The 15,814-nt window shown below is 49.3% G+C and overlaps 1 protein-coding gene across 3 annotated transcripts in view; it reads right to left on the reverse strand.

Moving 5' to 3' along the window:
- The window catches only part of LOC102378431 (excitatory amino acid transporter 1), a 47,318-nt gene extending 38,633 nt beyond the window's left edge, over nt 1–8,685 (reverse strand). For all 3 annotated transcript variants that reach the window (XM_025195252.1, XM_025195253.1, XM_006038728.3), the window contains exon 1: nt 8,439–8,685. In XM_025195252.1, coding sequence (XP_025051037.1) covers nt 8,439–8,655 — 217 coding nt within the window. In that variant the 5' untranslated portion in view covers nt 8,656–8,685. The remainder of the gene's footprint in view (nt 1–8,438) is intronic.
- Between the last annotated feature and the right edge of the window lie 7,129 nt (nt 8,686–15,814).

A 15,814-nucleotide genomic window follows, 5' to 3' on the forward strand; every position in this document is an offset into this window, starting at 1 on the left:
GCGGGGCTGGGAGAGCGGGCAGAGGATGGGGCCTGCCGGGGGTCCCCCATCCAGCCCTCCTCCCCCACCCCCTACTTACCAGCTCCGAGTCCGGGTCCAGCTCCTTGCTGCAGTGGGTGGGGACTGCCCGAATCACTGAAGCTCTCCAAATCTTTTCCAAATTGATTCAGAGAGCTTCAAAACAATTCGAACCTTTTAATTGGTCCCCTGATTTGATTTGGATTTGAAGATTCGGCCACTGAATTGGGCCGAATCTCCTCTGAATCGAATCAGCACCCAAAGCTTCGCACAGCCCTAGGTGGCAGCAGTATGGAGAGCGTTTTAGGAGACTTGGTGGATCATAGACTCGATACGAGCCTATAGTGTGACACAGCTGTACAAAAGGCAAATGTGGTTTTGGGGTACATCTATAGAAGCAAGAGGTGCAAGAAACAGGAGGTTCTACTGCCTCTTAACTTGGCACTGGTTAGGCCTTATCTAGAGTATTGCAGGATGTTTTGGGCTCCACACTTTGAAAAAAGACATAGAGACATTACAGAGGGTCCAGAGGCAGGCAACCAATATGATAAAGAGCTTGAAAGCTGAAAAAAAATGTTCAGCTTGCAGAAAAAATGATTAAGAGAAGATATAAGATCATAAGAAAGTAGGGCCAAAGGGACTTCACATGTTCATCTAGTGCAACCCTCTACTCAAGACAGGATCATCCTAGACTAGGCCATCCCACCCAGGTGTCTGTCTAACCTGTTCTTGAAAACTTCCAAGAGTGGAGATTCCACAGTTTCTCTAGGTAGCCTGTTCCAATTGCTGACCACTCTCATAGTCAGAAAGTATTTCCTAAACTATAGCCTAAATTGTCCCTGCTGAAGCTTAAGGCCATTTCTCCTAATCCTATCCCCTGCAGCCACAGAGAAAAGTCCATCTCCATCCTCTCTGTAATTGCCCTTCAGGTATTTGAAGACTGTTATCAAATCCACTAAATCTTCTCTTTGCCAGACTAAATAATTCTTGCTCTTTCAGCTTTTCCTCATATATCCTGTCTCCCAGGCCCTTAATCATTTTTGTTGCCCTTCACTGGACTCTTTCCAATCTGTTGACATCCTTCTTGAAGTGCAGGGCTCAAAACTGACACAGTAGTCCAGGGGAGGCCTCATCAATCCTGAATAGAGTGGAAGAATCACTTCCCTTAATGTGCAAGTGATACATCTGTTAATACAACTCAGAGCGCATCTATATATGCAAATAATTCAGGAGCAGTTTATTCTCAAGTAAACTACTCGAGAGTAAGCTCTCCCGGGCACTAGTCTACACATGCAAGGATGCAGGATCAGATCTGCTGCTCTTAGCAGCAGATTGCTCCTACTCCCTGCAGCAGGCCCTTTCAACAGCCAGCTAGGCTAGGGTTACCATATGTTCGGGTTTTCCCGGACATGACCTCTTTTTTGGTCCCCTGTGCTGTGTCCGGGAGGGTTTTTAAAATAAGAGCAAAATGTCCAGGTTTTTTGCTGTTCCTCTGCCCTCCTGGGCCAGTTGCTTTCAGCTGGGAGCAGCAGGCAAGGTGATTGGCTGTTGGGGGGGTCACATGCCTCTGACAGCCATTCACCTTGCGGGAGAGCAGAGGAACAGCAAAAAACAGACAGGGGGAGGGAGGAAGGGAGGGGCAGAGTGAGAAAGCAATGCAAGAGCTGCTTGAGCAGCAGGGCTGGGAGGCAGGGGGCTGCGGGTTGGGAGTGAGGGGCACCGGCAGAGTTTAGGGGGGCAGGGGCCACAGATTGGGGTGAGAGGTACTGCCTGAGCTCCTGGGGGGCTGCAGGTCAGGGGTGAGGGGAACCAGCAAGGCTAGGGGGCAGGAGGCTGCAGGTCAGGAGTGAGGGGCACTGGCAGGTCTGGGAGGGGTGCAGGGATCTGCGAGTCTGGAGTGAGGGGCACTGGAAGGGGGGCAGGGTCTGCAAGGTGGGAGTGAGGGGCACCGCCAGGGCTGGGTAAGGGGCAGGGGGCTGCGGATTAGGAGTGAGGGGCACAGGGGATGGGATGGGTGACTGCAGGTTGGGTGTGCAGGGCGCTGGCAGCACCAGGGGGTGTGGGTTGGGAGTGAGGGGCACCAGCAAGGGGTGCGGGGCAGGGTACTGCTGTTTGAGAATAAGGGGCACTTGTAGTGCTGGGGTCAGTGGGTCTGGAGCGAGGGGCAGCAGTAGGGTTGTGGGGGGTGGCCTGTCAGTGAGGGGCAACAGAATGGGCAGGGGTAGGGCACCGGCATGTCACTGTCCCCCCCCATCATATTCCTGCCCCCACCCCGCACTCTCCATGACAGGTGTCCTCTTTTTTGGATCTGAAAATATGGTAACCCTAAACTAGGGTCCCTCTGGGTGTTAGCCCAGGGACCAGGAGACAGCTGTCTCCTAACAGGGGCTGGGACATTGCTCCCTGACCCAGGAGCTGCCTGCTGCAAAGGCAAGCTCTGTCACTGGAACCCGGGCAAGGACAATGTCCCTCTGCCCTGGCACCAGGGAGTTCCCAGCCCCCACTCCGTAACTGCAGGATTGAGACTGGAAAATAAAGATATCTTAGCCTGGGCCCAGTGACCACAGGACTTGGGCTGGGAGATGAGGATCTCCCAGTGCCAGCCCCACAACTGTGGGGCTAGGGCTGGGAGATAAGGATATCCCACCTCTGGCCACGCGATCATGGAGCAGGGGCTGGAAGCTCCCTGCTGCCAAGCAGGGGGACATTGTCCCAGCCTGGGCTAGAGTGGTGGAGCCCGCCCTGGCAACAGGCAGCTCCCTGGGGCAAAAAGCAATCTCCCGCCCCTTGCTGCTTGGAAGCACATTTGCTCTGGGTCACACATCTATACATGTGCTACTGCACAGTTACTAATCACAAGTAAATTTGCTACTTGCATTTGCAGGTAGCAAGTTTACTTGCGATTAGAGCTAATTATTGCACAATAAGCATCTGCACATGTAGATGCTGACACTTACCGCACAGTAAAGCATCTTGTGTATATGTGCCCAGTATTATGTTGGCCTTTTTTGTAACAAGAGCACATTGCTAGCTCAAATTCAGTTTATGGTCAACTGTAACCTCCAGGTCCTTCTCTGAAGTACTGCAGCCTAGCCAGTTATTCCCCAGTCTCCTTTTGTACATGCAATTATTCTAAGTACAGGATTTTGCAACTGTCCTTGTTGAATCTCATTTGATTCATTGTAGACCTTTTCTTTCCTGAAGTGTTTGCAATTCCACCCTACTTGGTGTCATCCACAAATCTGTGAAGCATGAACTCAATTCCATTGTCCAAATCATTAATGAAGATATTAAACAATACCTGACCCAGGAAAGAGCAGTTGTCATGTACCTGAAGGGCTGTCAAAAAAAGAGTGAGAACACCTTTTCTCTCTTGCTGCAGAGAGCAGGACATGGACCAATGGCTTGAAGTTTCAGCACAGTAGGTATGGATTGGATATCAGGAAAAACTTCACTGTAACAGTGAGGAACAGACTGCCCAGGGAAATTGTGGAATCTCTATCACTGGAGGTATTCAAGAATAGACTAGATAACCATTGGTCAGGGATGATCTGGGAGTAGCTACACCTGAAGTGCTCTGAAAAGAGCAACAGTTGGAAGATCTAGAGCCCGGCTCCCCTACCTGCCCGTGGCTTGCTGGGAGATAATGAGAAGACCTCTGTAGCCTAAAGCAGATATACACTGGAGATGACTATACTCAGTGGCAGGAGGATGAAACAAACCTCTTTAGCTAGCTTAGTTAGGAAGGAAGTTAATGGAACTCTTCTCTGTACACTCCCTTTCTTAAAAAACAATTCTTAAGTAGGAAAAAAAATGTATCGGACTGAGAATAGGTTTCCCTAGAATTCGCAGGACCACTTCTTATTACGCTAGATACCACTTATGTAAACGTTAAGGGTGTCACAACCCAAGGGTGTGATTGTGTGTGTGTGCGCTTCGGCACTGCTAAATTATTTCCCGCCACGAGGAGCTTTCTTTGCAAGGTGCATTTCTCAGTTGCAAAGAGAAAACCCCGGTGCAAAGGAGTTCCCGCCACCCGCATGCAAATTTGTGCCCCACTATTGGCCAGTTCTAAATTATTCCCACGTGGCGGCTAGCGATTGGCTTGCTAGCCGTATAAGAGGCTTGAGCGGTTTCTGCCCAAGTTGGAGGACTCCACAACTATCAGGAGGAGGAGAACTTCACGTCTCGTGAAGATCTCTAAGCGCTGCGGAGCCTATTGGACCCAGCGTGTACCTTGAGAAGGCTATAGGGGTCTGATCAACCTCTGGCCTCTCCCCGTCGCCGAACGATCCCTCGACGAACCCCTTCCCTGCGCGCAAGTTCCACGGAGCCTAGCAAACTTCATGTGAGTGTATCCAGAGCTCTTCTCCGAGTTGTTTTCTTTGGTTGACACGACGGGCTCGCGTGTTTAGAGCCTTCAACCGGATTGGGCTAGAGGTTCGCGTGGAAGGAACTCTTGTCTGCTTCTCTTCTTTTCTGTCTGTAACCGCAACTCAAGCAAGTTTTCCTGCCTGCACCGCGACCATCTTCGGTGTAAGTAAAATAATCTTTAATCAACCGCTAAGCGTCCATGCCTAATTCTAGTCCGCCAGCCTGCATTCCCCGACCCGCGTGCCAGGGCTGCTGGCCACAGCCCGCCGTGCGCCCCCGAGAACCTCGGACCGCTCCTGGCCCGCACAAAGGGTACCTACACACATGCCTGATGCTTGCTCCAACACGTGCTACTTAGCACATGTTGGAGCAAACTTGATTAACTGAGTCTGCTGGCATCCTGTGTATTCACCATCCCTGTGCTTCAAAATGGTAATGGGGGTGCTTTAACTAAAGCTTGTTGAATGAGCTGTAGCTAAAGTGCCCCCCACTGCCATTTTGAAGCAAGAGATGCTAAATACATGAGATGCTGTGAGCGCTTTAATTATAGGAGCTCCCAAGAGCCACTGTAATTAAAGTGCCCACCTCCCACCCCACCCCAGACCATGTCAACTGGGGTTCCACGTCCGGCTATCAGAGGTACTTTGATTGAAAAAGGTTGAAAACCCCCACCCTAAGATACGACTTTGGTAAACAGAAGCCAGATTATGGAAATGCATTAGCCAGCCAGAGCTCAATCAGAAAGTTGCAGGGATGGTATTGCTCTTTAAACCTTCCACTGCGCTCCTAGATTACAGCCATGCAGCTCATAACGCAAAAATTCCAACTTCAGGAGCACCAACTATGATAACCTAGTCTGACAGCCTATGTCAAACAAACCAGAAATTTGATCCCATGATTCCTGTATTGACACAACTCCAGCAGCTGAGCTGGAGCAGATCTTTTAGATAGAAAAGTTCACTCTTGATTTAGAGGCTCCAGGTGATGGGCATTAATTATAAAGCTCTCAGTGTGTTTGCTGAAAGATGCTGTGGTAACGAAAAGATTTCTTATTGCTTTCAGGAATCCAACTTCTGGAGCCGGCTGTGTGACAGCAATTTAAGTATCTACCAGACTAACTTGCCTCTATGAGTGTCAGCATTCAGAGGCACAGTCAGCCTGGCAGATACTTGGGGCTTTGTTACACCTTACACTGTGAGCCATACAAATGCTGATGGGTATTAGTGCTAGCATGAGTTTGGAACAGTCACACTTCACGCCAGCAGGGGCCTGAAGGACTGAAAGGTAACCCCCCCTCTCATTCCAGGCTCCCCCAGTTTCCCTTCAACTCTGGGACTCCACCCTGCCTCTCAGGATGTCACAGAATCAAACAGGGGCGACACATAGGGGGTACACATGGGTGCACATGCACCCCCTGTGCGTGGCGGCGCATGCCTTGTAAAAAGGCACCACTGACACTGTCAGCAGCACCTGTGGGCAGTTGTTGCTCGCCACCCCGCTGCTGGTCCATGATCGCCCCTGGTCACTGCTACCGGCGGTGCCTGTGGGTGGTTGCCGACTGCTGGTCGGCGCTTGCCACCCCCCCGCCCCAGCTGCCGACAGTGCTGGCGGCATTTGCAGGAGCTCCCCACTCACCACTGCTGGGCTCCCGCTACCACTGGCACAGCTGTGCCCCCCCACCCGCCGGGGGCACGCGCTGTTCATGGAATCAAAGAAAATTAGGGTTGGCAGGGACCTCAGGAGGCCATTTAGTCCAGTAGTCCTCAACCTTTTTTGTACCAGGACCAATCTGCAAACACCAATGGCCAGTCCCAACCCAGTGCCCCTCACTCCCAACCCACTGCCCCCTGTCCCCAGGTCCCAGCCCCATAGTGTGTGGGGCAGGAAGTGGTTGTATGGGGCACAGTGGGGTTTGTGTGGGGCAAAGGGGGCCCCAAGCAGCCCCTTGAAGGCTGGAACTCTGCCAGTCTGCGAGGGAAAAGTCATGGTTTCCCACGTTTTTCTCCTTTAAAGGAGAATCCATTTTTAAAGTTTGCTCACTACCCTTTCATATATTTTTGCAACCCACTTTTGGGTCGTGACCCACGGGTTGAAAAATGCTGGTATAGTCCAACCGCCTGTTCAGAACAGGACCATCTTTCCAACTAGATCATTCCAGCCAGGGATTTGTCAAGCAAGGCCTTAAAAACCACCAAGGATAGAAATTCCACCACCTCTGTAGGTAATCCATTCCAGCGCTTCTTTACCCTCCTAGTAAGAGAGTTTTTCCCTAATATCCAACCTAAACTTCCCTTGCTGCAACCTGAGACCATTGATCCTTGTTCTGTCATCGGCCACCACTGAGAACAGTCCAGCTCCATCCTCTTTGGAACCCCCCTTTCACGCAGCTGAAGGCTGCTATCAAATCCCCCCATCTCCTCTTTTGTAAACTAAATAAGCCCAGTTCCCCCAGCCTCTCCTCAGAAGTCATGTGTTCCAATCCCCTAACCATTTTCCACTTACCTTGCCTCCCCCTGCCCCTGAAGCATTATTTACTTATGGCTGCTAAGCTATCTATCCCAGGGAATTAGGCAGGAAAGGGTTCACCTGCCTGGCTGCTGCTGTTGCCAGGGTGCTACTTGCCTGGCCCAGAGAGCAGCAATGGTGTCAGCTGGATGGGCAGGTTAACATTTCCCTGCCTGCGCCATGGGACAGACAGCACAGGTAGGCGGAGGGGGGGCAACAGGGAGAAGAAGGCAAGTGGGGGCAGGGATCTGGGGTGAATAGGGTGGAGGGAGGGGGGAGCAGTGGGCCCGACCTGGGCCAGACCTGGGCCAGTAGGTGGGCGGGTGGGGTGTTTACACCAAGGCAGTGGTTTTCAAACATTTTTCATTTGCAGACTCCTAAAAATTTGGAATGGAGGTGTGGACCCATTTGAATTGTAAGTGTAGGTATTCACATACCTTTAATTGGTCACAGTTATCTTTTGCGGACTCCTTAGTCATAGTCAGTAGACCCCCAGAGGTCAGCAGACCACAGGTTGAAAACCACTGCACTTAAGTGTAGCCTAGCCCAGCTGCATCTTAGTGCAACAGGAGCTCGGTAGAAGGGATCAGAGAGAATCATCTCCTGGAGGGACATCACTTTGAGCCACATGATGATGAGTGCTGAAAACCAGGTGCTAATGTGCAGACCAGTTTCAGCTGCTAATGTGCAGACAGTCTAGGGGTTTAGAGCTCCAGGAGCCACCCAAAATTACCATGTAACAAGGCCCTTAAACTGTGCTTAAATTAAAACCATAGTACCGCAGAGGCAATGTCCGGTTAAAAACAGACATCTGGTTTGTCCTGGGTCTGATGATCTCCAGCTTTGATTCACATCAGAAGGAAGGCAGGGGGAGAGGAGAGAGGGGAATCATTTACATATGCATCTTGAATGACAATTAACTTTAATTAGCTGCAATTGTCCTGGGAAAAAAGTATTATGTTGGGAAATTCAGCAGTACTTCAGAAGTATTTAAAGTGGGACAAAGAGCTTTTAAGACTTAGATCCCAGAATAAAAGGCTTGATCAGAGGAGAAACCCATGTCTGTCTTTAGCTTTTGATATCAGAGGGTCTTCACATCATCCTCACTTTGCAGATAGTACTATGGTCCCATTTACCCTGGAGAGGTTTTCTGACATGGCTTTTACCAGTTCCCAAAGGAAATAATCTATTCCAACAAACAGACTTTTTTCTGGTGTAACTGGAGCTTTTGCTACTTTAAAAATGCGAGACATGACATTCCTAACTCCCATTATTATCCCAGCTGTAGGGCTAAACAGACTTCATTATGAATAATCCCTAGTACAGTAGAGTCTAATCTAAAATTTGGACTGGGGTTTCTAAATGCCACAAATAATAACTGAGGCCCTGAAAGGTGAAGTGACCTCCCCAGGGGTACAGAATGAGCTTATGGCCGAGAAACAGAACCTTGATTTCCTGGCCCCACAGTGTTGCTCTATAATCACCACAAATAGCCGGGGATCAAGAAACACAGTGCTGGCCTCCCGAACCCAGTCTTTTACCTAGTACAACAGCAGCGATGGTGAAAAGGACGAAAGCATTTCTCCTGAGAAAGCCTTTGGCATTGTCCTTAGTGATAGTGGACATCCGTTTCTTGGCCCGCGCTGTCCGCTTCTGCACTGCCTGCTGGAAGTGCTGAATCCAGCCCTCACTGCTGTGCTGCTTGGTGGAGTCCTCGTTCAGGAATAGGCTGTTCACGCGGCCCTGCTGTTCACTCATAATCACCTTAAGCACCAGATCCAGGAAACACGACTCTTGGGAAACTGGGAAAGGAGAAGCAGAGGAGAAAAAAATGAGATAAACTGACACATTTTCTCAACTTTGATAACATGCCTCTGGCCCCTGTGTAATTCTAATTTCTAAGACTGGAAAACTACTCTAGAACCGAATGGAGCTAAATTAGAAAGACACTGAGTCTAATGAGCTGCCAGGGCTCCAAATGATTTTGATTCAGACCCCGACTAAAACGCTACAATACTATCACTTCTCCCAAGAAGCAGTGGGCTCATGCAGCAACAATACCTCAGCAAAGAAACTACGTTTTGGATTGGGGGAAAGAAGAAGCTTGATACTAGATGGAAATGTTCACTCATTTTTAGGAGAATCTGCCAGTTTGGATAATGAGGATCCACCTGAATTAAATTCAGCTGTAAGCAAACTGTTCTATAACTTCACAAATAAGCCAAACTTCTTAAATTTGCCTGAAGAGGAACTGTAAGTTTTTCTGCCAAAAACAAGTTCTTCTGAATACATTAAAACACACTTTTTATTCGCACACTTTCCTTCTAGCTCCATGACTTTTGTATTCTAGTCTTCACAATGGCCCAGGTTCAATAGGAACAGTAGAGTGTATCCACTCAGACTATTCTATAGCCTGATGGTTAGGGCACTCTGATAAGTTGGAGATGTGGGTCTGAATCTCTGCAGGCTGAAGAGGTCCTGGAATAGAAGTCTCCCACTTTGTGGATGAGTGCTGTAATCAGTAGATCACTGGGTAAAAAATGGATACCACTCCCTGCTTTTTGAGCAAAAGTGGTTCTGTTTTGTACACTAAATTCAGTTTTGCCATGAGTTCTCCCTTCTCAAGAAACCATTGCTTGATGCTTGCCCATCCAGTTATTGCCCAATCTCCAACCTCCCCTTTTTGCAGAAGGTCACTGAATGGGTGGTAAGCCAATAGCTCCAGGTGCATATGGATTCCACTGGTTTCCATTAACCTTGTCAGTCTGGTTTTAGTCCTGGATAAAGCACAGAGACAGCGGTAATGGCATTGGCTGATGACCTTCATATGGAAATCAGCAGGGCAATTTATGCCCTGCTGATCTTACTCAGTCTTTCAGTGGCCTTTGATACAGTTGAACATGGGGTGCTGATAAACAATATATATGACTGCATAGTCCGACTGTTCTAAATTGGTTCTGCTTTTTACTAAAGGGGAAGTCCCAGAGGATGGTGAGCGTAATCACCTCTATACCTTTCCTGTGGGATCCTATGGGGTCTTGTTGCCCCTCATGTTCAATTTGTATATGCGACTCCTGGGAGAGACAGCCTGGAGTTTTGCAGTGGGATGCCATCAGCACATTAATGAAACATCTCTCCTCATCTGACCCTGGCCTCTCAGTCTTAGTTCTTTTCAAGTGCCTGGCAGCACCAGATGTGGGGGAACCAGTTGAAACTGAATCCAACAAGACAGAGGTGATGATGATTATAACAGTTTGACTTGATGCGGGGACTGGAACACCTATCATTGAGGAGGTTCAGCCTTCCCTTGGCACTCAGGTTCACAGGCTTAGGATGCTCCTGATTCCTCTGCTGCACTTGGATCTTCAGCTGGCAGCAGCTACTACGAAGGAGCACCTTTTAACAGCTCCATCTGGTTAGGAGGCTGTGACCCTTTCTTTCAGATTCAGATCTGGCCACCATCAGACATGCCTTTGTCAACTCAAGGCTAAACTATTGTATTTTAATAATTGGAAGCTTTATGCCTAAATTTAACTATTCTGCATTCCATTTTTGGACACAAAGGGCCTAATTCCTTAATACTGTGTCACACTGTGCAGTCAGGTACACCAGAGCAATGAGAGAGAAACCACTGTCATTCTGTTGTGGGAATATTTTGCATATCCTTTGCACAGATGTTAAAGACTCCATAAGGTGCAGGATAATGGAGAGACAGTTAGGAGCACCTCTCTTTTTTAACAGTCTCCCTGAGCTCTCCATTGCACATCTCTCCTAAGACTTAGTTTGAATGAAGTTTATGGAAGTTAAACACGTGAGCTTCAGGTTTATCAAAAAATGTTCTTTAGGTTTCAGTTTTTTCACCTGCTTCAGTGCATCTGGAATCTCACATTTGCTCTTCTGTTAACACAGTCCCAGCTCTTATCTGTTAACAGAGTAGACTTTCACTCTGGCAAAGCTTCCAGTTTGTGTCCTTTCCGCTACTCCTCACGTGGGAAACAAATGAAAAATTCATCCAACTTGTGCCTGTTCTTACAATACTATTCAGTAGCATTGTGAATTCTGTTTCATGTGCTCCAGAGGGCCTTACATTACTTACTGATCTCTTAGCTATAACTTGTGACATACGGTATTTCCAGATGCCAGGCACGAGTGGTTGGTAACAACAGCAAACCTTGATGTGTTGCTATATGTGTCTTGCCTTGTCTTGTTCACAAATGGCCTCATTAACCTTTTTTAAAGGACTATAGGACTGAAGGGAATCAGTCATTGAGTCTAGTCCCCTGTAATGCATGAAACCATGTCATATAGTCCCTTTCATAAACTGACCAAACTCCACCTTAAAAGTAGTTACCTTTCTTGACTTTTTTTGAAGGCTGTTCCAGAACTTAACTTCTCTGATCATTAGAAACCTATTCTAATTTATTCTAATTGTTTATACCTTCAATGATGAGGAGGCACGTTGACAAACAGGGATTTTAGTGAATAATATTCTGCAACAGGAGAGTTGTTAAACTTCTGAAGTAGGCAATTTTAGAAACAGCAGTGTCAATGACATCATTGAGCAGATACCCCTCCTTTGGGGTAGTGGATGGGTCGGTATCGACCTGGAAGGGTGTGGGCAGTGGAGTCCCGCAGGGCTCGGTCCTAGGACCGATACTCTTCAATGTCTTCATCAGCGACTTGGACGAGGGAGTGAAATGTACTCTGTCCAAGTTTGCGGATGACACAAAACTGTGGGAAGAAGCGGACACGCCGGAGGGCAGGGAACAAGTACAAGCAGACCTGGACAGGCTGGACAAATGGGCACAAAACAACAGAATGCAATTCAACAAGGAGACATCCGAAAAAACTACTTCACAGTCAGGGCGGCTAGGAGCTGGAACCAACTTCCAAGGGAGGTGGTGCTGGCCCCTACCCTGGGGATCTTCAAGAAGAGGCTGGATACTTACCTGGCTGGACTCATTTGAGTCCCGTTTTTGTTTTTAGGGTGAGTGGTTTTGTTTGTTTGTTTTTTTTTTTGGGTTGTTCTCCCGCCCTGGCGGGGGGTCGGGCTAGAAGATCTATTAGGTCCCTTCCGACCCTGAAACTATGAAACTATGAAATACAAAGTGCTGCACCTAGGGAGGAAAAATGTCCAGCATACCTACCACCTAGGAAATGACCTGTTTGGAGGCACGGAAGCGGAAAGGGATCTTGGAGTCCTAGTGGACTCCAAGACGAACATGAGTCGGCAGTGTGACGAAGCCATCAGAAAAACTAACGGCACTTTATTGTGCATCAGCAGATGCATGATGAACAGATCCAAGGAGGTGATAATTCCCCTCTATCGGGCGCTGGTCAGACCGCAGTTGGAGTACTGCATGCAATTCTGGGCACCGCACTTCAAGAGGGATGCGGATAACATGGAGAGGGTCCAGAGAAGGGCCACTCGTATGGTTAAGGGCTTGCAGACCAAGCCCTAAGAGGAGAGATTGGGGCACCTGGACCTCTTCAGCCTCCGCAAGAGAAGGTTGAGAGGCGACCTTGTGGCTGCCTATAAGTTCATCACGGGGGCACAGAAGGGAATTGGTGAGTATTTATTCACCAAGGCGCCCCCGGGGGTTACAAGAAATAATGGCCACAAGCTAGCAGAGAGCAGATTTAGACTGGACATTAGGAAGAACTTCTTCACAGTTCGAGTGGCCAAGGTCTGGAACGGGCTCCCAAGGGAGGTGGTGCTCTCCCCTACCCTGGGGGTCTTCAAGAGGAGGTTAGATAGGCATCTAGCTGGGGTCATCTAGACCCAGCACTCATTCCTGCCTATGCAGGGGGTCGGACTCGATGATCTATTGAGGTCCCTTCTGACCCTAACATCTATGAATCTATGAATCTTTGCAAAGGGCATCACAGAATACTCTCTGAGGCCATCTTGGTATGGAAGCATACAGTTCCTCTCTTATTTTTGAAGCATAGGTGAAAGGTGCCAGATTGAACTCTAGGGAGTGAGGTCGTAAATCAGGATTGTCAAAAATATGGCCATATCATCCAGTCCCCAGTGCTGCCTGTGGTCTCAGAGTGACCCATAGGCAGCATGCAAAGTATGCTGAATGGCCATGCAAAGGTCCGCAGAGTGGTGGAGTGACTGCCACATGCAGCACAACCTCAGAGCAGCCAAATGTAGCTCCCGACCACTCTGGGACAGTATTGCACAGCCCTGTGACAGGGGGGAGCTCCAAGTTGATGTGGCAAAACCCCATGGTGGCAGCTCTGGGGCCATGTGCTGACAGTCCTGCGGTGACCACCAGGACCAGAATGTGGGGCCAATCTGTGGGTCTGGCCTGAACCATGGACTGGCCCCATACCATTCATGTGCCCTGTGGGGCTGAATGAGTTTGATACCCCTATCCTAAATTTATGGCTGGTTAATTGCGGACTGGAGTTCCCACATGCCTGCCAACATGATCTGGGGAGACCAATTTCAAAAGATTTGCCCATACCATAACAGTGGCCTAGCCCAGACAAGACAGGCCCCTACTATACCCACTTGGGCTGACAGGGGTACTCAAACCTGGACATTGTTGCCCATAAAGGGTCTAAAAATAAAGCTGTTTACTGACCATAGTTTACAGAATATATACTTTAGTGATGGTAAAAGCTAGGTTAAATTGAAGTCAAGGTAGGCTTGAAATTCTAAATAATAAAGGCAAAAGTATTAATAATTAGACTGTTATGAAGTAAAAGTAGAGAAAAGTTATTAAAACACAGGGAAGTTCATAACTCATTTGGGGTTTCTTGACAAATGAAAAAAACAGCTGATCAATTTTAAGCAGAGCACTGTAACAAGTTCGGGCGCCCAAGGGCAGCCATGAAACTCCCGGTGGCTCCACAACCGTGCCCTGCTCTGCCCCTAGGGTGCCTTCCCGTTTTTCCCACCACACCCTGATGGTATTATAATGAATAGGGAGGCTGCCTACAGGCCTTTGCATGGCCTAAACCCACCAGGACCCTGCCAGCTTCTGCCTGTGCCCAGGCCCCTCGCCAGACTTCGCTGGGTCTCACTCCATAACTGTGCCACTGGAGGGCACCTCAAGCCTTAAGGGTTTATTGCATGGCACCAAGTTGTCCTCTACACCATGCCCCTTTACTATAGTTAGGTCCTCACTATGGTGTCGGTTGTGGGTGTTACAATAATACTGTTCCCTTTGTTGTGGCTTTGGCCTCCTTGGCCTCGGCCCCTTTACTATAGTTAGGTCTTGCTTGAGCCCACTGTATTGGACCTGGCTCTGAGGCACTAGCTCTCACTTGTCCTTTCTGGTCACTGGGCCCCTGGCCCATCTGGTGGGCCGCTGGCCCCGTGTGGCTGCACTGCTCTCGGGCACTGGGCCCCTGGCTCCCGTCTCTCAGTGTGCCCCTCTCACGTGCTGGGCTCCTAGCCCTGCCCACTTCCGGCTCAATACTGCTTAAGCCTTGAGCCTGCTTCTGGCCCCTGAAGCTGCTGTGCTCTGCCTAGCCTGCAGAGCTCCCAGGCTGGGTTCCTTTCATCTTGCAGCAACAGGAAGTCCCAAGCTCTCTGTTACACACCTTCACTCCTTATCTTCAGCTGATAGCCAAGGGGAGGCCATTGGGTGCCCAGTTCCTGCCTGGTGCCCCCTAATCTTCATCTTAGGCCAGTGGGCACAAATTTCCCCATCTCTTGTTGAGGGGCTCTATTGACATAGGTCCCAGGCTACCTGTCTTGTGATCTCCGGGGCATTCTGACGACTCCAAGGCTTCAGGGACCTCCCATCTCTAATCCTACCGCCCCAGGGAATTTCCTGATCATTCCATCTGCTCCCCCTCCTGAAAGTCCTCCTTCTGAGGTCCAAAAAGTCTAGGGCCTCTACTATTTTCAGGGCAGTTGCTTTGCCTTTACAGTTGACCGTACCTCGGCCACTGGGTCTGAGTCTCTGTACAGCAATATGAATGTAATACTCCTGGTTTCTCTTCTCAAGTGGTCTTTGATAGTCCATCAGGTAACCCACTCAGGGAGGTTATTCATGAACACCTTTCTGTCCCTCAGAACCATTTTGATCTTGAGCTACCATCCCTTACCTCCCAGGCTGGTGTCAGGTTGACGTCTCCTACCCAGGACTGTACCGGCTCTCTGCTCATTTGTAGGCCTGGTGGGTGATCTCTGTGCAGCCTGTCTCTCTGTCCCTGGATCTTACACAGGCTGCCATATTCCACTTGTAGCCAGCAGGACCTCTGGCACCCTTTGCACACCTCTAGCCCCCCTGCCCGCCCAGGTATGGCTGTGCCCTGGGTTCTTCTGTGCCCCAGGATATTTTCCCCTACAAAAGTCTTTCTGCCTCCATCCTGGAAGTGCAGTCTACCCCCTCCTACTTAAGAAAGTGTGTCTGCAGCGTGGCCGTATATCATACTCATTACAAGTAGATCCACATGCCCACTGTCCATGAATTTCTCCATAGAAGCCCTCACCCCACATACTTTCAAGGGGTTTACCTGGACTTCCCAGGGTTGGGTAGCTCACCCTTTGGTGGACTCTCTTTTTCTTCTGGCCCAAGTCTGGAGTCCTCAAAGTAAGTTTGGCCCCCATCTGGGCCTGGGCAGGAGGACCTTCTTCCCCCTCTGGAACCTATTTGGTCTTCTCTGGGGTCTTCTCCTGGTGCTCTGGTGGCTTTGCAACTCCTCTTTGGGGTGGATTGATCTCTCCCCTAACCACTGTTGTGCCAAAGACTGCCACTGACCTCTCCTCTTCAAGCCACCCTTTTCGTTGAGGTTGCACCTGAGGTCAAGTGCCTGAGGTCTTCCTGCCTCTATTTACCCTAGCTTTGGGCACTTTCCATGGCCTTCCCCAACAGGTGTGGGTTTGTGGGAGCACCTCTGTCTCTGGGTCCTCTTGAGGGTCTTGATCCTCTTACAATTAGGGCTCTCTTTC

Source organism: Alligator sinensis, unplaced genomic scaffold (assembly GCF_000455745.1).
Source record: "Alligator sinensis unplaced genomic scaffold, ASM45574v1 scaffold2149_1, whole genome shotgun sequence".
Classification (NCBI taxonomy): Eukaryota; Metazoa; Chordata; order Crocodylia; family Alligatoridae; genus Alligator; species Alligator sinensis.